The sequence below is a fragment of the Malus domestica genome, chromosome 04 (assembly GCF_042453785.1).
Source record: "Malus domestica chromosome 04, GDT2T_hap1".
NCBI lineage: Eukaryota > Viridiplantae > Streptophyta > Magnoliopsida > Rosales > Rosaceae > Malus > Malus domestica.
In genome coordinates this window covers 18,837,732-18,860,566 of record NC_091664.1, presented here as the reverse complement: position 1 = coordinate 18,860,566, position 22,835 = coordinate 18,837,732, and the positions used below count along the sequence as shown (strand labels likewise).

The 22,835-nt window shown below is 40.2% G+C and overlaps 3 protein-coding genes across 5 annotated transcripts; 2 read left to right on the top strand and 1 right to left on the bottom strand.

Annotated features, from left to right (window-relative positions):
* Positions 1–529: 529 nt before the first annotated feature.
* LOC103433336 (pentatricopeptide repeat-containing protein At3g09650, chloroplastic) lies at positions 530–2,961 on the top strand. The gene has a single exon (XM_008371585.4). It carries the CDS (start codon positions 530–532, stop codon positions 2,753–2,755), a length of 2,226 nt encoding a protein of 741 aa, XP_008369807.2. The 3' UTR covers positions 2,756–2,961.
* Positions 2,786–8,478, bottom strand: LOC103433335 (probable DNA helicase MCM8). Of its 3 annotated transcripts, none has more exons than XR_011580074.1 (16): positions 8,153–8,478; positions 7,716–7,974; positions 7,398–7,620; positions 7,151–7,314; positions 6,674–6,937; positions 6,160–6,255; positions 5,909–6,061; positions 5,345–5,415; positions 5,147–5,265; positions 4,751–4,880; positions 4,464–4,515; positions 4,172–4,328; positions 3,887–4,083; positions 3,443–3,613; positions 3,245–3,358; positions 2,786–3,090 (listed from the first exon to the last, which is right to left on the bottom strand). XR_011580074.1 is itself a non-coding variant. In XM_008371584.4 (16 exons), the coding sequence occupies exons 1-16, from the start codon at positions 8,336–8,338 to the stop codon at positions 3,037–3,039; spliced, it is 2,388 nt and encodes a 795-aa protein (XP_008369806.2). In that variant the 5' UTR covers positions 8,339–8,478; the 3' UTR covers positions 2,786–3,036. The 3 variants fall into 3 exon arrangements, 2 of the variants coding, with proteins under 2 accessions (XP_008369806.2, XP_028956952.1); XM_008371584.4 differs by having other exon boundaries at positions 3,887–4,061; XM_029101119.2 differs by lacking the exons at positions 3,887–4,083; positions 4,172–4,328; positions 4,464–4,515.
* A 9,635-nt stretch (positions 8,479–18,113) lies between these two features.
* Positions 18,114–22,757, top strand: LOC103433288 (uncharacterized). Its single transcript, XM_029101117.2, has 8 exons — positions 18,114–18,443; positions 18,952–19,149; positions 19,262–19,525; positions 20,049–20,083; positions 20,164–20,256; positions 20,570–20,720; positions 20,827–21,452; positions 21,684–22,757. The coding sequence occupies exons 1-8, from the start codon at positions 18,311–18,313 to the stop codon at positions 22,284–22,286; spliced, it is 2,103 nt and encodes a 700-aa protein (XP_028956950.1). The 5' UTR covers positions 18,114–18,310; the 3' UTR covers positions 22,287–22,757.
* Positions 22,758–22,835: the final 78 nt, after the last annotated feature.

The following is a 22,835-nucleotide window of genomic DNA, read 5'->3' as shown; positions in this document are numbered from 1 at the left end:
AGGATCTGTGAATCATATCCGTTCGTCGTAGATTATACGGTCAAAAATCATTTTAAATGTTTTTAATTAAAATTAAATACAAATAATATTTGACAAAATATAACCACACGATGTACGATGAGAAAATACGATTTACTAATTCCCAAAATAATTCGCCAAAAGCCAGAGAGGATCCTGTTGGTCACATAAATAGCATTTTGTTCAACTGTCAGTGTTGCTGGCTAAAAATAGAAACCAACCTGTAATTGTCCCTAATCTGAATATCTAAATATCTGCAAGTAGCAACAGCAGCAGCAAACACAAAATAAACAAGAGGATAGAAATATAGTGGACGTACATACTATCCCTTCCACTCACCCAAAACTCCCTCCCAATCCCAAATCTCTCATTTCTCCACCTCCATTATCTTCTTCTTCTTCTTCTTCTTCCTCCTTCAGTCTCTTCAACCTTCCCCAATTATTCATCTTCTCCTCTCTCTCTCTCTCTCTCTCTCTCTCTCTCTCTCTCTCTCTCTCTAGATGGACCAAACATGAACCTCAAACCACCATCTTCTTCCCCGCTAGCCCCCAACTCTAACAACCCAATTCCTGTAACCCACCACTCTCTCACTCTCCATTGGGTTTCTTCCCCTCCCTACTTCCCCTCCATCTCCAACCCCACGCGCCCCTTTCGCCTTCTCGCCACCGCCAGCCCCACCAACCCAGCTTCCGACCTCTCTCTTACACCCGCCGCAGCGCCGCCCAATGAAGACCACAAGCTTCTAACGCTCCTCCGCCAGAGGAAGACAGAAGAGGCTTGGATTGCCTACACCCAGTCTACCCACTTACCCAATCCCACTTGCCTCAGCCGTTTGCTCTCTCAACTGTCTTACCAGAACTCTCATTCCGGCCTCACACGCGCCCAGTCCATCATCACGCGCCTCCGCAATGAGCGCCAGCTCCGCCACCTCGATGCTAACTCCCTCGGCCTGTTGGCCGTCTCCGCCGCCAAGGCCGGCCAGACCCGCTACGCTGTATCCATTATCAAGTCCATGCTCCGCTCCGGCTACCTCCCTCACGTCAAGGCCTGGAGCGCTGTTGTGAGCCGCCTCGCTGCCGCCACCGATGACGGGCCTTCCGATGCGCTCAAGCTCTTCTACTCAGTTACACGCCGTGTCCGGCGGTTTGCAGAGCCGGAGCTGGTGGCGGACTCGCGGCCGGACACGGCAGCCTTCAATGCTGCGCTTAATGCTTGTGCCAATTTGGGGGACACTAAGAGGTTCTTGAAGGTGTTTGATGAAATGCCTGAGTACGGCGCCAAGCCCGATGTGCTCACCTACAATGTTATGATCAAGCTGTGCGCCAGAGCTGGAAGGAAGGACTTGCTTGTTTTCGTGTTGGAGAGCATTCTTGACAAGGGCATTGCGTTGTGTATGACGACGTTGAACTCACTTGTGGCGGCTCTTGTCGGTTTTGGTGATTTGGAAACCGCGGAGAAGATGGTTCAGGCAATGAGGGAAGGGAGGAGAGACCTTTGCAAGATTCTAAGGGATTCAAATTTGAATTCGATGAGTTCAAATCCGAGTCTAAGCAATGGGGATGTTTTCGAAAAGTTGCTTCCTAATTCGGTTAGAGGAAATGATTCGGAGCCGCCATTGTTGCCTACAGCGTATACTTCTGACTCTAGAATTTACACCACTCTAATGAAGGGTTATATGAATGCCGGTCGCATTACTGACACAGTTCGGATGCTGGAGGCACTGAGGCACGAGGATGATAGCGCAAGCCATCCTGACCATGTAACATATACAACTGTTATTTCTGCATTTGTGAAGGCTGGCTCCATGGACCGTGCTCGTCGAGTGCTTGCAGAGATGACAAGAGTTGGTGTGCCTGCAAATCGGATTACGTATAATATTCTTCTCAAGGGTTATTGCCAGCAGCTGCAGATAGACCAGGCCAAGGAGCTGCTTAGAGAAATGGCTGATGATGCGGGGATCGAGCCTGATGTGGTTTCATATAACATCTTGATTGACGGATGCATACTGGTTGATGACAGTGCTGGGGCACTTGCATTTTTCAACGAGATGCGAACGAAAGGAATTGCACCCACCAAGATCAGCTACACCACACTGATGAAAGCGTTTGCCTTGTCGGGTCAGCCGAAGCTGGCAAACAAGGTGTTTGATGAGATGCTTAATGATCCTCGGGTGAAGGCTGATTTGGTTGCCTGGAATATGTTGGTTGAAGCGTACTGCAGACTCGGGTTGGTTGAAGAAGCCAAGAAAATCATTCAGAGAATCAAAGATAACGGGTTTCACCCCGATGTGGCAACTTATGGCAGCCTTGCCAATGGAATTGCATTGGCTAGAAAACCTGGAGAGGCGCTCTTGCTCTGGAATGAAGTGAAGGAGAGATGTAGGGTGAAAGAAGAGGGAGAAACTTCAGGTGCTTCCGACCCGCCAACACTGAAACCGGATGAAGGGCTATTAGATACTCTGGCTGATATCTGTGTCAGGGCTGCTTTCTTTAAGAAGGCTTTGGAGATTGTGGCTTGTATGGAAGAGAACGGGATTCCTCCGAATAAAACCAAGTTCACTAAGATTTATGTGGAGATGCATTCCAGGATGTTTACTAGCAAGCATGCCTCGCAAGCCAGGCAGGACCGGAGGAGCGAGAGGAAGAGAGCAGCTGAGGCTTTCAAATTTTGGTTGGGTTTGCCAAATTCTTACTACGGGAGCGAATGGCGGCTAGAACCTATAGATGGAGATGAATGATATTATGCTTTTGAAAAACCTGGTATGTAATTCCAGTGAAAAGAAATATTCCCATGTAATATAATCATGTTACATTATAGGCAATAGATAATTTGGTCCTTCACAGAACACATTTGATATGTGTGTGTTAAATATCCAGGCCACTGTTTCGACTACAAAATTATCCATTTCGAAAATCTAATACAATTTGGCTTTAGATTCTGCAAGTGCTTTTGCTTCTGAAACAAACTTTACAAGAAAGATGAACAAATTTCGATGTGGCGTGAACTGCTGCACTAACCTTAGCCTCTTGATCTTGAGGACGATTGACTCCGAGAATAAGACGATGATAGTACCTGAACAAAAATCATGGTTAAATAAGAGCTGCTGGACATAAAAATCATCATCGACATTGAAAAATTTAATAGGGGTAATTGTTTGTGTTGTCGGCATTGGAATCTTATGAGTTACCCAAATAGGTTGCCTATGGTTATCTGCAGGTTGTGGTACCTGGTATGTCTTTGCTCCTTTCTTCAGTAGATAACCAACACTGTTTAAGTTGTCAACAAATGTGTCGATGTCTGGAACTCTTAGACCAATCCTATCTGCCAAACTGTATATTTCCTGAAACAAAAGAGGATTGCTCGAATATGAGTTACTAAAGGAGCATGAATAATTGCAAAATCGCATAAAAGCATGCAGACGTACAGAAATTGTAAAACAGTCTTTCTGCTGCAACTCTGATTGCCTATTGAGGGCACTTAAGAACCGTTTTGCTTCTTTTTGTTGACTCATCCCTCCACTCCGACCAAAATCCACAACACCATGCTCATCAATGTACTTGTCATACAAGGATTCTCTCATGATTTCAACCACATCCTGCAAAATAGAATGATTCAGAAGGTCTATCCAAACTCAGTTGTCTTAATTTTTTATCGATTGTGGAGTAGGCCATTAGCACATGAATAGCTCAATGATTAGCATTCAAATTCTTTCCCAATAGGACTACTGAAAATACTGGATCAGTGAATCTCACATCCAGAATACTAAGTCTTCCATGACAATGTATACTTGTATCGGATCCTGGACCTTCCTATATTGGGAGAGCAGGGTAACTGAAAACATTTGTTAGATAGAAGAATAAGAAGTAACCATTGCATCTTGGGCTGTTATTTCTTCTCTCAAATCTAGCCTCGCTCGAGCTTCGGTCAGCCTCACCAGACTCTCTAATTGCCTTGCTGTTATTGGTGTGCTATCAGCAGATGTCGCATGGTCTCTCAGTTTTAAGTAAAACTTTTGCAGGATTTCTGCTGCAGGCTTTGACATCCTGGTTCACCCCAAAATGAAAACTTGAAGGAAAAAAATGGGAGAATTGAATTGCAATTCTTGCAACAGAAATTGGATGCACAAGAGTCACACAAGTCATGTGAAAATCACCTAGGAAACACAAAAGTTCTTGCATAAGCAATATACTTGCGGAGGAGTTGTACTGGTAATGGAACAAAATCCTCATCCTTCTTCGGGTCAAGCCTCAATCTTGAAACCAAAGAACCACCTTCTCCACTAATATCTATGCCTTCCGCACTCTGTGATGCTGCACTTTTTGATGCAAAAGGCAATATCTTGTTAAATAGAGAATTGTTTGTATGCGGAACTGCATTTTATGATATGAAATGACTCCCTTGCTCTACAAGAAAGAACTAATATGTCTGGATATGTTAGACACTACCTCTACGAATCTTTTTTGCAGCTGGCGAATTTTCTCTAGATCCAGCATGAAGCTACATGATAAACAACCAAAATCCTTGAATTAAACACTGAACAAAGAAAATTACCTAGTAGTCTGTTATCGCTTCTTTTGATCTTTTTTCGTTACTGCCATTACAAGTTCCTGAGAACCCGGTTTACTAAGCTCCTACCATACTCAACCAATTTCATTACACATACGTAGTATCAAAACACTAGCAAATAACTAAAAAGACATATTGTAGGTAGGGATCAGATACGAGAACTTACTGACATGATGTGTTCTGAGACTCGCTTATCCAAAAGTTCATTAGGTTTGTCAAGTAATATGAAAACCAAATCAAATCGCGATAAGAGAGCAGCACTTATTTTCAAATTTTCATTCACTGTTTTTGCACGGCTGCAAATTTGAAATGTTAATGGTATCAAAAAATGCAGGACTGAAATGTAACAATATCAAAGCAAAATATATGTTATTTTGTTAATGAAGGGAAATACGAATGGGAATTCGCAGATTGATATAGAATTCTCTGAAATGAACTACAAGGGGTATGAAACAAGTTTCATGTGGATTTAGTGTAGGAAATGACAATGGGATCAAAACTTAATCCATTATCAGAATTGTAACAGTGCTCTCACCACCAAGTTAAAATTAAAAAGCATTACTTATAATGACCACCAACAGGATTTGCAGCTGCTAAGACAGAAGTTCGTGCCGACAAACTTGCCACCAGTCCAGCCTTTGCGACTGAGACACACTGTTGTTCCATGGCTTCCAGTAGAGCCTGCAGCAATGTCAAAGTAAAAGAAGCTTCTTGCAGAAATTAAATAATAGAAAATAATACAGAACAACTGGGGACAAACCTGATGCTCTGAAGACATTTTGTCAAACTCATCAATACAGCACAACCCACTGTCCGCAATTACCATTGCACCTAATCCAAAATTTGATTATCATTTATTAGCGCACAGCATTTTATACTTGTTCATTACTGACCGAGTCATAGGTTGCAAATGATCTGGACTTAGATGTCTCTGTACCTATAGCATTTCTAAAAGTTAAAAATTTAGTACAATTATGTAATAGATGAGAAGCGGATCAATTATATTTCTCTTTCTCATCCAGTATGTGTGGCCGTACCACTTGGAAAAACTCTGAGTTATTGCTTTGGACTACCAAATTAATTATTTTGTTCATAATCGTTTGAAGCTATAACAGCAGAACACATACTGGAAGAAGAATAGTTATCCTTTCCCTTGAGAGAGATGGATTACTAGTTAAGTCTCACCAATCAACTATGAAGTTAATCATAAGTAGACATTCATAAGCAGATATTGCATTCAATTACAAGATAGCATTAGGATATCTTTATTGCCAAGAAAATAGCAGCAAAAAAGGATGATGAATGAAAGAAAGAAAAGAATTACCAGCTTCAAAACCATAATCACTTGTCATAGGATCCTTTACAACAGCAACAGTGAGGCCAGCTTTGGTTGTGGCATTACCACACACATAAATGCCTCGTGGAGAAATGGCTGCCGCTGCTTGGAGAAGCTGGCTCTTGCCTAGTCCGGGATCACCTAAAAAAATGAGGAGGTACATGTTCATCTTCTGTTTTCCACCCACAAATTACCAGGTTTAGTACCATTTTTAAGAGCATGATGGGGTTCAAATATACCAACAATTATGACATGGATATCTCCTCTAACAGGAACCTTGTTCTGATCATTTGAATTCTTCCGCACACCTCCAAAGAGTGCCAGCAATATTCCCGCTGTAAAAAAAAAAAAAATGTAAATTAGCATCATCATAACGCTTAATGATCAAGTTCAGGAGATATTCTTAGTGAGGAGTCAAATGTGGAACTTGAGAAACTAGGTGGGTTTCATCATCCATAAGTGACTTATATTACTGTTGGCATCTGATTTTCTACCAAAAAACAAAACCCTTGTTCAGTGAAATTTTAAAAGAACTAGTAGTTGTGAAAGAAAACTATGGACGTAGTGACATTATTAATAGAGATATTTCTGGATATTTTCCTTTTCATCTAGTTCTGAATAAGTTGGTGCAATGTTATCACAATTACAGGGATAAAATATAAGAAAATTGAGGAAACTGAATCAGTAGATAACCAAAAATGAAATAGCATGAAATTTTTAGGGACACAATATGGACAATAGTATTAAGGTTACCTTTAACAAGCTCGTGACCAAAGATTGATGGACAAATAGATTGAAGTAGTTGCCTGAAGGTATCTGGACCATGTTCCTCTGTGAACTTCACAATGAATTCCAAATCCCTTGGGGAAAATGAGGAAAGATCAACAAGTGCCATAGGTCTGTCATTAGAACTAGAATCTTGTAAATCCTCGGGCATAGATTGTGACTTTGTGTTTTTAATGGAAATAGCTTCTAGATACAAATAGTAAATTCCTTGAGTTTTTCCCTTCGATTTGCCTGAAATGATAAAAAAATAAAAAAATAAAATCCAATGTATATTAGTGGTGGGAATTGGTTCAAGAACTGCAATTGTCTGTCATTCATGTAATTGGAACTATCCTTTTTTCTGATCAGTTGCACACTTATGAATCAGATAAAATTATTTCCAAAGGCATAGAAGCTTGAATGTGCATGCAGGATACTGGATTGAATTAGGAAGAATTTCTTTACCTCCTCCAATGTCCATGTAATTGTTAATGACTCTTATAATCCCAGTGAGAGTCACCACATCTCCTGGGATGCATGCATCAACAAGATCTTCAAAAAGTTCACATTCTACTGTTCGAGGCATCCTGCCTTCTTCATGATCTTCAGGCTTTAGTAGCTCCTGTATCCTTAAGAAGCATCAAAGAATTTTAACAAGGTTCAATAAAGGAAAATATAAATTGTGAATTTGGTTCATATCCAAAGTGCCTACCTTATCTTCTGAAAATCTATCGTCACAGCAGTAGATCGAATGGGGTCAAAATTTCTGCTCTTGCACCCATTTAGATCGCATGTTGTTGGCGGTGAAAATTTCCCATCAGGACACATGCGTGTAATACTTGTTTTACACTTCACACAGTCAAAATCCATTTGCACCACAAAAGGTTTGACATTGCTAACTTTTACTACTGTACCACGCACAGATACAATCTTGTCTGTCATGTAATCACCTCCACATTAATTCTATACAATCGACCAAATGTATAACACGTGAAAACCAAAAAAAGGCCTTAGAGTATAGTATACACACCAATACATGCAGCTTTTAAGTTCTTCAAGGCAATCATGGATTCGGGGTAGTTATGCAATCGAATATTAATTTTGGTACCGTCCTCTACCCTGCAATTGTCCCATTGAGTCAGCAGGACTTTGTGAACTGCAGCACTCATGCATAAGAGGGTTATCTTGGGTTTCTCCTCTAAAGCTTCATAAAACTCCTCAACATCACAAATTTTTCGAAATTGCTCGAAATCAATCGGCAACACCGCCACACCACCATCATCCTTCACCTGCACCAAGTGTCATTCCAAGTACAAATTACGAAATTTAGCCTCAAATCAAATGTTTCATAAACCCTAAACCCTAATTAATGCAATTGATGGCCGATACCAAGTAATCGGTGTAATCAAATTATACATTTTGGTTGGAATTAACAGATTTTATAGAAGGAGGAGAGAGAAATGAGACCTGGGAAAGGAGAGCTTGCCCCGGCGTCGTGGAGAAGAAGCCGATGAGGGAGTGTGTGAGACTGAGCCATGGCTTGTCGTCGCCGAGCTCGATTTGAGCAAAGTAGAGAGGCCAGATGGTGTGGAGATCAGGTGCGTAGGAGGAGCCGTAGTTCGAGCTTAAGCTTCTCCGTTGTGCTCCGTACATGGCGGTGGAGAGATAATGCAGGTGCAGCGGTTTGGGGTTTTGCTTATGCGCTTATGGTGTTGAAAGTCCCGGCCCCCCTGGGTTTTGGCGGGAGAAATGAAAAGAGTTGTCCGATACGGTGGTGGATTTGAAGTCGTTTTGCGAGTATACGATTGCGATCGCCCTATTTTAAGGCTTTTTTTTCTTTCTTATTTTTTATTCTTACATTAAATTTTCACTCATTTTTACAAAATGACTCTTAATTTTATTCACACTAGTTCTATTTAGAATAGGAATGTGATTGTGTAAATCCTAGAGAATATGGGAAAGTATTATATATTCCTATTATGATTTGATTACCTATTAAATGTTGTAATCATAAAGGGAAATGTATTTACCCTTCCAACTATTATAAATAAAGGCACAATGAGGTGAATCAAACACACCTCACAATTAAATCAATCTCTCTTCTCTCTAAAGTGGCCGGCCTCCCTCTCTCTCTAAACCTTAGATCGCTCAATTAAATAGGCCTATAACACGTTATCAGCACGCTTTTGCCAGAAGCTGAGGAACTGAAGCATCGTAGGATGAGGCTATCATCCACCACATTCAAAGGCTTATTCGTTTTCTGCTGCTTAGGTACGCTTAAAATAAAGGAAGATATTTGAAACGACCCATGAAGCATGAAAACATTCCCCATGATGCATGAACCCCCTATGTTTATATTATCCTTCCAATATATATATATTGTATATGTTCATATATTTGTCACTATATATATTTGTTTCATGCATCTCACAATTAAATTGTTATGTAGAATTTGTGAGTCAATGTATAAAATTAAATTAGAAGCATATTAGGTTTTTCCTAAAACCTAAAGGGAATTGAAAAAAAAAAAAAAAAGGGGAATGGGATTTGGTGCATCGCACCATCCCTGTGACAAAAAGGAAAACAGGCTTCGCCCTGATTTTGGTTTCTTTGCTGGGCTTGCAACCCATGGCCTCTCTCGGCCTACATCAAAAACCTGCCAGCCCTCGGGCTGGGCCTCTTGCGCCACAAATCAAGGCTCCAGCTTCGCTGGGCTCCCTGCGTGACCAACCTGCAAGCCTTGGGCTTGCCCCCGTGACCCCTTAGACCAAAACACCTAAACCAGCTACGGCTGGGGGTTTTGTCCCTCCTGTGGCCTGCAGCCATACCCTAGGCCCTATCGTTTTTACTCAAGGCACCCCGTGCCTTCCCTTACCCACGGCACCCATGCCCAAATTATTTTGGGGCATTTTTCCACCCACAAGCTATTATTTTAGCATTTTAAATAATTTAACCAGTATGTGAATATTATTTGCTTCTACAATCGACCCTGTATGGCCCGATTTATTGAATTAATTAAAAGTGACCTGCAGTCCACTAATTTGATAATGAATCCAAAATTATTGACCTGAATATCACTTTTGGACATTAATGATTCAATAATTTATTTTTATACTTTGAACCGTCACATACTTTCATAGTACCGAAGCTCTCACACTTGAGTTCCCGAAGCCAACTCAAATCCACTACACTTAGTTAGTATATTGCATTCTGTATTTCTTGCAGGAACCTCTCATTATGAACTAATCGTTCATAAAACTAATTTGAACCTGTAGTTTCAAAATTTGTGCCTTTGAAACCTGAAGTTTTCATTCAAAACATACCACATGAAACCTGAAGTTTTCATGCATAAATTAAACTAATACATGTCTATAGAACCTGTATGTTCTACGATATATGTCTATGGCTTACCATATGACTAATCACGTTTTTCCCTCTGTTTTAGGGACATGTCGAACTTGAACAAGCTCGATTTCTCCGCTCTCGAAGTCTCTGGAAGAAACTATCTAAAGTGGGTTCAAAACATGGAGCTCCATCTCACTGCAAAGGGTATTAGAGCCACCATTGAGACACCTATTGTCGACAAATTTATCGACGAAGCTTAGAAGGCTACTGCAATGATCTTCATTCGAAGACACATCCATGATGCATTGCAGACTGAGTATCTCGCTGAGGAAGACCTATGCACCCTCTAGCTTGCTTTGGCTGACCGTTTCGATCACCAGAAAGACATATACTTGCCTGAAGCATGACATGACTGGCAGCATCTTCGCTTCTAAGATTTTAAGTCCGTGAATGAATACAACTCTGAAGTTTGTAGAATCCGTTATTTGTTGAAATTCTGCAAAGTGGAACTAACCGAATCAGATCTCCTGGAGAAGACCTATTCGACCTTTCATGCCACCAATATTGTCCTGCAGCAACAATATAGGGCATAGTAATTCACCAAGTTTTCGGATTTGATCTATGTTTTACTTCTTGCTGAAAAGCAGAACCAGCTTTTGATGAGGAATCATCAAGCTCGACCCAATGGCTCAAACGCTGCGCCTGAAGCGTATGCGACCAATTTTAGCAGCCATAAACTACGAAAGAACAGTCGTGGACGTGGAAATGGGCGGTAAGCCCAACCACGGGCCCAAGGTCAACAGAGTGCCGCACCTAAGGGAAGAATTGCGACCCAACAATGTCCACCACTCACACCTAAGGTCCCAAACTTCAAGAACAAGGGAAAAGCTCCCGTTCAGGGCGCTTCTACTGAACTGGATATGTGATATCGCTATGGATCAAATGATCATTGGTCACGCGTATGCCGAGCTTCCCCTGAGGCTATTGCCAAGTATCATTCCCGTCGTGAGTCTAACTTTGCACATGTGGATCATCCGGACGATGCAACCACATCAATGGAGATATCAGACTTCTAGGAGGCATCAGCACCTATGGAAGACTAAATTAGGCATGTTTTAGGGCATTAGCCCCTAGTGGCCGAACCCACTATGAGTGTCCGGCCCCTACCCCTTATTTTGCTAGGTTTATGGTTTAATTTTGAACAATTTTTCTATGTATTTGGAATCATTTGTTTGGTTTGGGCTTGTTTTGAATTATGGATTGTTATTGGAATATATATTATTTTCTCGAATTGCTTAATTGAATGAATGGACTTATATTTATGCATGTGACCAATTCAATCAATTTATTTCTAGGTATGTCTAGTGGGGAAGTTAGTTGTCTGGCAGATAGTGCAACTACGCACACCATTTTGTGTGAACGACACTATTTTACTAACTTCATACCCAAGAAAGCTCATTTGACAACTCTCTCAGGCTCATCCAACCTGATTGAAGGATACGGAAAGGCACGTATCATGTTGTCTAATGGTACAATCTTGACCATTAAGGAGGCACTCTATTTTCCACATTCCGGAAGAACGTTGCTGAGTTTTAGAGATATTCGAGGTAATAAATATCATTTTGAAACCACTGAAGATCATGGTTCTGAATTTCTTTGTATCACTTCATACGAATATGGCCAAAAGCATATACACGAGAAGTTGGAACGTCTGCCGAATGGGTTGTACATCACAACCATTCGTAGCATAGAGGCCCACAGTGTGGCCGGCTCTATGCCTGAGTTCCAGGACACTTTGTTGCTTTGGCATGACCGTTTAGGACATCCTGGACATGACATGATGCGTCGTATCCTCAAATCTTCACACGGGCATAAGTTACATCCACACGTTGGAGTCCCGCCATGCATAACGTGTTTTTTAGGGAAGTTGAATACTCAACCCTCCCATACAAAGATTAATTAAGACCCTCCTAAATTTCTTTAAAGGATTCAAGGGGACGTTTGTGGACCTATCCAACCAACCTGCGGAACATTTAGATACTTTATGGTGTTGGTTGATGCATCGACAAGATGGTCACATGTTTGCTTGTTGTCCACACGCAATGTCGCGTTTGCTAAACTCCTAGCTCAAATCATTAAGCTAAGGGCTCACCACCCTGATTATTCTATTAAGTCGATTCAACTGGATAATGTTGGAGAGTTTACGTCACAAACTTTTGACGATTATTGCATGTCAGTAGGGATTAATGTAGAACATCATGTGCCCCATGTTCACACCCAAAATGGCCTGGCAAAAGCTTTCATAAAGCGCCTTCAATTGATAGCTCGGCCTTTGGTTATGAGAACCAAACTGCCGGTATCTGCCTGAGGCTATGCAATATTGCACGCAGCTATGTTGGTTCGCCTGAGGCCCATCGCTACCCAACCACATTCACCGTTACAGTTGGTCACTGGATACGAGCCTGACGTCTCGCATTTACGGGTGTTTGGGTGCGCCATTTATGTGCCAATAGCACCGCCGCTACGTACCAAAATGGGTCCTCAGAGAAAAATGGGAATCTATGTCGGTTATGATTCGCCATCAATTGTTCGATACTTAGAACCCTTGACAGGAGATCTCTTTACCGCACGTTTTACGGATTGTCACTTTGATGAGACAGTCTTCCTGTCGTTAGGGGGAGATAAGCATGCTAACGTTCCTGTAGAACGCCGCAAATTGTCGTGGTATGCTTTTACTATGTCTCATTTAGATCCCCGCACTGCCCAGTGTGAAACTGAGGTGTGACGAATTATAGATCTTCAGAGCATTGCTCAAAGCATGCCGGATGCTTTTAATGATCTAGCAAAGGTGACCAGATCACATATACCCGTTGCAAACACACCTGCAAGGATAGATGTACCCCGCGTACATCAACAGCCCGTCTGGGAAGGCCGAGCCGTCCCCGAAGGTGGGGAGGCCGCACCCTCCACACAGTATGGTACATTGGCGGCTAGCCAATCATCTACTCCGACCCTGAAGCATGGCAGACCCCCTGGTTCAAAGGATTCACAACTCTGGAAGAGGAAAATGGCATCAACTAGTGACCCTAGTTTGAATCCGACCATCGCTGACTCATCCGTTCCAACGCATGAGGTTATTCTAGATTACGATGATGCTTCAGATGAAACATGCCGGCCTCCCGAGAATCGCGAGATTTCGGTCCATTACACAGTATTGGATGAGGTTTGGAGTAGGAATGAGATGATCGTCGACGACGCATTCTCGTACTCAGTAGCTACTGACATCATGCTTAACGATGACATTGAACCACGTTCCGTCGATGAATGCCGACGTAGAACCGATTGGTTAAACTGGAAACAAGCAATCCAGGTCGAACTTGATGCGCTCGCGAAACGTAAAGTGTTTGGACCTGTCGTCCCTACACCACCACGCGTGAAGCCTGTTGGCTACAAGTGGGTTTTCGTGAAGAAGCGTAATGAGAAGAATGAAATAGTGCGATACAAAGTACGCCTCGTAGCGCAAGGCTTATCTCAACGCCCTGGAATTGATTACGAGGAGACATATTCCCCCGTAATGGATGTTATAACGTTCCGCTACCTTATCAGTTTGGTAGTTTCCGAAAAACTGAATATGCAGCTTATGGACGTGATAACTGTGTATCTCTATGGGGATCTAGATACGGAAATATACATGAAAGTTCCAGAAGGACTTCCATTGACTGGCTCAAATAGTTCTAGACCACGGAACACTCTCTCAATTAGGTTGAAGAGGTCACTCTACGAATTGAAACAATCCGGGCGGATGTGGTATAACTGTCTGAGTGAATATTTGACAAGTCAGGGCTATATGAACAACGAACTATGCCCATGTGTATTCATAAAGAAGTCACATTCCGGATTTGCAATTGTTGCAGTTTATGTCGATGACATGAACCTTATTGGTACTCCCGAAGAGCTTGAGGAAATTGCTGCACACTTGAAATCGGAATTTGAGATGAAGGATCTTGGGAAAACTCGATATTGCCTCGGCCTGGAGATCGAGCATTGTTCAGATGAAATCTTAGTACATCATTCGAACTACACCCAAAAGGTGTTACATTGCTTTAATGAGGATAAAGCTAAACCTTCGAGCACTCCCTTGATCGTTCGGACTCTAGATACTAAACGAGATCCCTTTCGTCCAAAGGAGGATGAGGAAGAGATTTTGGAACCCGAAGTTCCTTACCTAAGTGTAATTGGTGCTTTATTGTACTTGGCTCAGTGCACTAGACCCGACATCTCCTTCGTTGTGAATCTATTGGCTAGATATAGCAATGCACCTACACGCAGGCACTGGAATGGTGTCAAAGACATTTTCCGCTACCTCAAGGGTACTACGGATTTGAACTTGTTCTATACCCACAAATCTCCTAGTGTTGTCGCCCCTTATGGATCTAGGATTGATTCTCGTCTTGTTGGTTACGCAGATGCTGGATATCTGTCTGACCCACATAGAGCACGTTCTCAAACGGTTTATGTCCTTACCGTTGGAAACACCGCTATTTCTTGGAGGTCTACCAAGCAAACGCTAGTTGCGACTTCGTCTAACCATGCTGAGATTCTCACCCTACATGAAGCATCGCGTGAATGGTTTTGGCTGAGAGAAGTGATGGGACACATTCGAAGCACTAGTGGTCTTACATCAGTCGTTGACCTTCCTACGACGATCTTTGAAGACAATGCAACATGTATCGAGTAGTTAAAGAAGGGATACATCAAGGGAGACAACACCAAGCACATAGCGCCAAAGTTCTTTTTACTCACACCAACAGCAGCAGCATCAGAACATTGAAGTCAAGCAAATGCGTTCCCAGGACAACTTGGCCGATCTCTTCACCAAGTCATTGCCCAAGTCTACATTTCATAAGCTCGTCCAAGGAATCGGTATGCGTAAATTATCAGAATTAAATCGCTTGTAGTTCTCTTATTTAAGAAGTTATGTCTAACTCAGGGGGAGTATCTAGAAGCATACTCACATGATCTTAATGTACTATTTTTCCCTACGATTAGGAGCATTTTTCCCACTGGGTTTTTGCTACCTAACTAGGTTTTAACGAGGCACCCATTCTGGGATGATCATACTCCGTTGAGTTCACTATATTTGTCCATTTTGACGATTGTTTTAGACATTATGCATATTTTCTTACTTTTCTCCTTAATCTATGGGTTTTCCCCATTCCTTGGGTTTTAACATAGCGAGGTTTTGTGAGTTTTTACAAATGTACACTTCAAATTAAATTTGAGACTCGCGATGACCCGTTGTGCTGATGACTTCATCAACTATTCTACCTTCTCTGCTGAAAATCTGATGCGATGGTTTGTTGAGTATTTACACACTCAAGGAGGAGTGTTGCAGTTCTATTTAGAATAGGAATATGATTATGTAAATCCTAGAGAATATGGGAAAGTATTATATATTCGTATTAGGATTTGATTACATATTAAATGTTGTAATCATAAAGGGAAAGGTATTTACCCTTCCAACTACTATAAATAAAGGCACAATGGGGTGAATCAAACCACACCTCACAATTAAATCAATCTCTCTTCTCTCTAAAGTGGCCGGCCTCCCTCTCTCTCTCTAAACCTTAGATTGCTCAATTAAATAGGCCTACAACACACACAACCTTATTCTTCTTATACTAATTTTTGTAGTAAATAAAGTCGTATGTGTAGGAAAAGAAAAATGGTGTATGATTATTATTTTTCTTAGGTTTAAAAAAAAATTAAACAAAGTAATGTTAAGGACAATTGCTTGGTAAAAAAAATAAGGATAATGTTAAATTGATTTTGAATGACAAAAATTAAATGTAACATCCCAAATCGCCTTATATGTACATGCCCACCTCCTATAACACAAGGCTTTTTGGAAACTCAATGGCTTCAGATTTCATCGAAATTCCGAAGTTAAGCGAGTTTGGGTGAGAGCAATCTTAAGATGGGTGACCCACTGGGAAGTTGGGAAGTTGCTCATGGGTTCCCAAAAATAAAACTGTGTGGGTGTGGTCGGGGTCCAAAGCAGACAATATCGTAATACGATGGAGTTGAGATTGAGATATGTCATTAAAACACAGAATTTGATAAAGAGTAATGATGTCATTGCTTGGCGGAGGAATCTTATAGCACATTGCTAACCATATCAGTATCATGGTCATTGATTACATCTTTCTTCCACTTGATCATTATTAAAAATATCTTGACATTAAACCATTTCTTGATCGTTATGAACCTTTGTACCTCGCGAATTTTCTTTGATACATAATTCACAAAAGAATAGTAATTACACTATTAAATTAAACTCTTATACACAAAACAAATACTTTAATTTACAAACACCTTAACATATATAATATTGTGTGTGTGTGTGTGTTTTTTTTTTTTTTTTAAATTTTGGTTATCTACACTAAAGGGGGGTGAGCTTAGTCACACAATGAACTAACAATAATGTAGTTAAAATTCGTCTTTAGTGAAAATTGAATCTAAAACCTCTCATTTATAAGTGAACATGAATATCACTAGACTGTAGTACTAAATGACAAATACGTAGTAGTTAAGTGTACTTGAATGGAATCAAAGAATCAATTTCTTCTACTTATATTCCTATGCTTAAGACAATCGACCCTAAAATGTCCAAGGGGAAAATTATTTTTCTTGCCCTTGTTCTGTGTGAACTATTTAGAGTTACCTTATTATTATTCTTTTGTGGCTTATTACTTTATTAACTTTCAGCTAGCTGAAGACTACCCTCTGTTAATCTTGTCATTTTCCTTCATTTGGTTTCAATCTGACTTCCTTTATAGCCAACATGGAGGGTAATTTGTTTATGGTTAACTCTTTTTTTTTTTTTTTTTGGGTCAAAGGTTAACTCTTTTTTGGCCATAAGGCAAAGTAGTTAGTACATGATCCCAAAATTCTAGCAAACTATCTAGAAGTATAGAACTTGCATTTTGTCTAGAATAGGATGACCAGCATAGCCGTGAATATGTCGCCCCTTGAATATGGGAGCATCAATCATAAAACCCTCCTCGTTTTTGGAAGATGATAGATTAAAGGGGAATTGGATCCCATCCGGATCTTAGGATTACATCTTAATTATTCATCGTGTATCGTGTGGTTATAAATTATTTGACATTTTTTATTTAAAATTAAACACAAATAGTATCTGATGAAAACTGGTTATATGATATACGATAAATGATTAGGATGTGGGGATCCCTAGGATCTCCACAAGTGGATCCGGAGATGATCCCCTTCCATTTAAAGGAATGGACTTTCATTTTTTTAATGAGGATTAGTTGTGGGGCTCACATCACATCGAACTTCAACGATCTGAACCGTCTGTTTTTCAAGTTGCACCTCATACATAATCTTTGCGAAATATTAGTCAAATCAAAAATATTTGAGACATCTAATTGACTTCAAAAAATTGACGAACACTTTGTTCTATAAGAAACAATGTAATTTCATCGTGATAATTAAATAAGCAAATGGTTTCGGATTGAATTGAATTTTTGTAAGGATGATCTATGAATTGAGACTTACAAAATAAACTGTTTGGATCGTTGAAATTCGATGTGGAGTAAATCATACAACTAATTCCCTTTTTTTTCCAAAAAATAGGAATCCCTTCCCGTAAAAAAAACGTAAGATCAACTATTTGTATATAATATGTGAATTAGTAAAAGTCTGACAATATAATAATGGTCGCACTAAAAAATTGCGCGAAATGGTCGCACAAAATTTATATTAAAACACTCGTTTTGAGCAATATTTTTTTCGAGCAATTTATATTAAAATTTATCTTAAATGTTTTAACCATTAGATCTTAATTTTATATTTTTAAATAAAAATTTATCATTAAAACACTCGATATATCGCATACTCCGAGTAGTGTACAAAAACCTCGAATGAGTATGGGTCTTATCTAGGCCTATCACCAACTTTTTGGGCCCATGCAATAAGTAAAACAAAATTAATCCGGTCTGAGCAAAGTATACACAACACGCTCCCATTATCCTTCCCCACACATACAAACTCCCTTTTTATTTTGCCCAAAAACAAAAACAAAAACAAAAACTCCCTTTTTATTTATTTAATTATTATAATTCCAAATTTGAACCGCCGCTTCTTCGCTGTTCAAATATTTCACTTCATTTTACTTTCTCCATAGAACGACCTGCGCTTTTTCCATCACCGCAGCAACCCCGATCCAATCCGATTCGATTTCGCTGGAGCTCCAAAATGGACAAGTCCGAGTCGACGAACAAGAGGACCGATGCCGGCCAATCGAGGCGTCTTAGCCTTATCGACGTCTCGGCCGAGGACGATTCGCTCCTCAATTCCTTTGCTGGAGACAACATGTTTTCAATTTCAGGTCCTTTCAATTTTACGATTTATTTGGAATTTTTTCGATTTATTTTCGGATTTATAGGTAATTGGAGCTTTTTCTGGAGGCATATTGATCTAGTTCGCGCAATGCTCGGAATGGTTGAAATTGAACTGATTTCTTCTTGTTTGAAAGTATATGAATTTTTGGTGCATTTTGTTCTTTTCGTTCATTCGATACCTGATTAAGTTGGCATCGGTATTCTTATTGAAAAAGGGGAAGGTGGGAAATTGTTTTTGCTCAGTATTAAATCAGAAAGTGAAAGCTTAAGTTTGTGTGATGGAAGCATGAAAAATTGATTTTCTCACAAGTCTTGAATTTGTAATGCTGTACAAGTATGTAATGCAAAGGCTGTGCCTGGAGCGATGAGAGGAAAAGAAAAGTACCCTTCGCAATTTCACAATTTCCAGATTGCTGTTATTGTTACTGAATGCTTTTCAATTATTTCTGTGGTTGGTGTCACATTTAATATAATCTTTCGTGATGTGGTATGCAGAAGACCAGGAAAACAGAAATTTTCAGTTGTTTGAGGGTATGGCCGGTAACAAACTAGAGGACGTGCCTGAAAATTTTGAGCTAACCCAGCAAGTAACTGAACCTTCTGAGTCATTGGAACCTGAAATGACAAAGCAAAGTGGGAAGTATAATCTTCGCAAAAGTTTAGCTTGGGATAGTGCGTTTTTCACCAGTGCAGGTACGCTTGTGTGTAGATTTGATATTCAGAAGTTTTTAGGGCAATGTGATTTAGGTTGTTTCTGTCATGTGCATTCCAATTAATAGCGGGGATAAACATTTTGTGAATTCAGGTGTTCTGGATCCCGAGGAGCTGTCTTGCATGATTGAAGGAGATAAGACTGGGAAAAAGATGTTACCTGGAATTCAAGAGGAAGTTCACAGATCCTCTGATTCAATCTCCACATTAGAAAGTGATACTTTGACACTAGAAAGTATTGAGGCTAATTTGTTTGAAGATGTGAGAGCTTCAATCCAGAAATCAAGTAAAGCATCCAAAGCAGTGAATGAAAGTATGAAAGATGGTTTGGGAGTAACAGAAACCAACAATAGCAGTTGTAAGTATACTTTTGTCTGTACCATACTTCACCAATCCCGAAACCTACCTACCGATACTGATCATGTGTGACAAAGATTTGGACCAAACGGTGATCTCTTGTTTAATCGGACACCCTCATAAATTTGTGAATTAGCCTAGTTTATAAGCTCGTAAATTTGTGCTTGATGGAGAGGATTGGAAGCAGAAATGGAATTTAGTGCCACACTTTTTACTTGTTTCTTTCTTTTTGTCTCTTTTCTTGATACAATCTAACTGTAGAAATAAATTGAAGTTGATGGGATAGAGGGAATTTAACCAATTCTTTTGTTTAGCCTCTCGTTCTCTCGTTCTCTCTCTCTCTCTCTCTCTCTCTCTCTCTAGAGAAGTAAAGGTGGTGTTGCTATATAACATATATTCCTCTGTTGAGGAACTCTGGAATTATTTTGAAACCTTTGTGGTGCCACTGCCTTCACACTTCTCATACCAGCCTATTTTCTTAGGAGACTTATTTTCCATACTAACCAGGCCCTTTCATTTTTCAGCTTCGAAGGGTGTAGATGTTGTTTCTCAAAACAAGGTATGTCAAGTTAATGCGTGACTGCTTCAGTTTCCTTGATACGATCGTAAGAATATCTGAGATAATGTGTTGAGTTTCAGGTGATGCCTAGACTTGCTTCTAAGAAGCCAACTGTTAGTGTGCAAAAAGCAGGGAAAGTGAAAAAGCCATCTACATGTCCAGTAGTATCACAGGTATGTAAAACAAAATATACTCTAGATGGCGTGTTTACATGTCCAGATATCAATGCTAATTATGCTATACCATGCAAATGACTCACTAATCATACAAGCAGTTAGATCTGGAACATATACTACTGGGAAACCAATCTATTCGTAATATTGTAACGACAATTTAACCAACTTATCAAGCTTTAATGCTATTTGAATTCAACGATACAGAGAACGTATTTCTTCTTTATGCTGATTTAGTCATTTAAACATTATTAAAAATATATCTGATAATGATATTTTTAATTGACGCATCACTTATATTCTCTAAATGAAGTCTGCTTCTGTACATCGAGACGCAACCTCCCTTCTGAAGCAAACAAAGCTATTAGGGAAGCCTAGTCCTAGCCCAACACCTTTAACCAAGAGGGCTTCTCTGGGTAGCAATCTTATCCAAATGGAAAAGGATAACGTTAAAAGCACAACTGGTAACAAGACCTTCTATTTGATTATATTTCTTCATTTTTTCCCTTGAAGGTAGAAGTGTTTACACATGATATAAAATAATCATTTATCCTAGTTTGATCACTGCAGGTAGAGGGGCTCCATTGCCAAAAATACCCTCAAGTTCACGAGTTCTACCTAGGCCTGGACCATCTTCCTCCTTGGATGCTTCACCTGGAACTAAGAGAGAAGCAGCTTCTTCCTCAATTGATAATTCTGGCAGCACTTCTAACAACATTGGTCCCTTCAACTCCAAAAGAAAAACTGATTCCAATCCACCTTCCTCTGGTTCTACCTGCAAAACACCACCACGAATTAAGCCAGGAAATAAAAGTCAATCTGGAAAATCTCATCTGTCAACTAACAAGGTGCCTGGGACAAAGCTGCTTACTATTACATCCCCTGCTCGCTCATGGTCCTCAGAGTCGTCATCATCATCATCATCAATTTCAACTTTAAACAAAACGTCATACAGTCCAAGAGCTAGCCTTGACACAAGATCTTCCAAAAGCGGTTCTGTAGAAGGTGATGCACCAGAGACTATGGATTTGGAGAACCATGCCTATGATCAAAGCTCAACTGGAGATGAAACTCAGGTGACTGGGGTGCTTCGTCGTTGTGATGTGAAAGCTTCAACTGAAAATAGTGCACTTCCTCCAGCTTCAAAACCTTCCGGACTACGATTGCCATCACCCAAAATTGGCTTCTTTGATGGGGTTTGTTTTTCCTTGCTTCTTTTGATCCTTGTGTTCTAGATGGGAAATTATTATCTCCAGTCACTCCCTAAGTTGAATAAGATAAACTATACTGTTAATGAAAGGCCTAGGCTAAATAACTTGAAAGTAGCATTTTTGTGAATGTGATGAAAATTATGTCAGCAAAATCACCTTGTTACTTTTCTTTTGTTTTCTCTTTTAAATAACCACCTGGTATTTTACTTTATGTAGGCAAAGTCAGTGGTGTCCTCCCCGAAGGGAAGTATGCAGCCTCATCCTGTCATACGTAGTGGCTTGCCTAAAAGTGGGGCACGAAATGTTAGCCTGAGTGCGGGACAAAACAAGGGAAAAGTGGGAAAGCTTCAAGCTGTTAGAAATGTATCTAAATTGGGGAATAAGACCCCTGATGCTCAAAAAACCTCCTTTAACACGAAACCTAATTCTCTAGTACCACTCCAGCAAGCATCCAGTGCTGCAAAGAAGGTCCTTAGTCCTTCAAGGAACAGCGTTTCTCCTACAGTTCCAAGTAAAGGGCTTCATAAATCTGGCAGAGAAAATCGCTTGAAGGGTGAGAAAGTTGAAACTGAAGGACATGGTATTGACATTAATGAGCGAGAAAACTGTGTTGTAGAGTTGAAGGACAGCTCTGCTTTCTCGAAAGATAAAGTGAGCCCACAATCGAAGGTTCATTCCCATGGGAAGGCTGCGAAAGTCACTCCTATTGATGGCGGGTCCCCTACTATCTTTGATACAAGTTCCACTTTTGATGCTGACAATATAACCCTTTCTGATAAAATGGGTGATGCAACATACGAACCAAGTGATTTCAAGTAGACGGAAAGATCCCATCTCGAAGATCAGGTTGGTGACTTGAGCAAACAAGTAGATGCCATGAACATAAAAACAGAGACTCAGTAAATGCTGGTTGGTGATTCTCTCTTGTCAACTCAATTTCATTAGTGAAGATAATGCTGGTGCTGCTAGAACTGTGATTCAGATGATGTTTATTGATTGTGCCAAAATGGAGTAAGTCCTTAAATTAAGGCCGGAAAAAGCATGTGGGTTTGTTGATGATTCAAGAGGATCAACTGTGCTGAAGGGAGAACGAGCCGAAATTAGGGCAGTAGCGTAGAAGCTGGTCATGTTACATAGGATTGTTGTGTAGGACTTTGCATTGTAAATTGTTTCTTTGGTGCATATATCAAGAAGAAGAACGCACTTCAGTTGCCAATTAAATGGTTTTTCGTGTACTCTTATTCGATATTATTAAGTCATATATTTATAGTGTGTTTGTTTTGTTGTGGACGTTCTTTTTTGTTCCTGTTTGGCAAACTATGAATTGAAGTGAACTGGGCGGATCCACAATACGAGCCACTGTAAGCA

Excerpts from the sequence above, each read along its gene's own strand:
- LOC103433336 (XM_008371585.4), top strand. The coding sequence starts at position 530 with ATGAACCTCAAACCACCATCTTCTTCCCCGCTAGCCCCCAACTCTAAC.
- LOC103433335 (XM_008371584.4), bottom strand. The coding sequence starts at position 8,338 with ATGTACGGAGCACAACGGAGAAGCTTAAGCTCGAACTACGGCTCCTCC. Across the intron at positions 4,881-5,146 it reads CCTGTTGGTGGTCATTATAA|CCGTGCAAAAACAGTGAATG; the intron begins GTAATGCTTTTT and ends TCAAATTTGCAG. Across the intron at positions 4,062-4,171 it reads AGAACTTTTGTGTTTCCTAG|GATGTCAAAGCCTGCAGCAG; the intron begins GTGATTTTCACA and ends GGGGTGAACCAG.
- LOC103433288 (XM_029101117.2), top strand. The coding sequence starts at position 18,311 with ATGGACAAGTCCGAGTCGACGAACAAGAGGACCGATGCCGGCCAATCG. Across the intron at positions 19,150-19,261 it reads TGCGTTTTTCACCAGTGCAG|GTGTTCTGGATCCCGAGGAG; the intron begins GTACGCTTGTGT and ends TTGTGAATTCAG. Across the intron at positions 19,526-20,048 it reads AGAAACCAACAATAGCAGTT|CTTCGAAGGGTGTAGATGTT; the intron begins GTAAGTATACTT and ends TTCATTTTTCAG.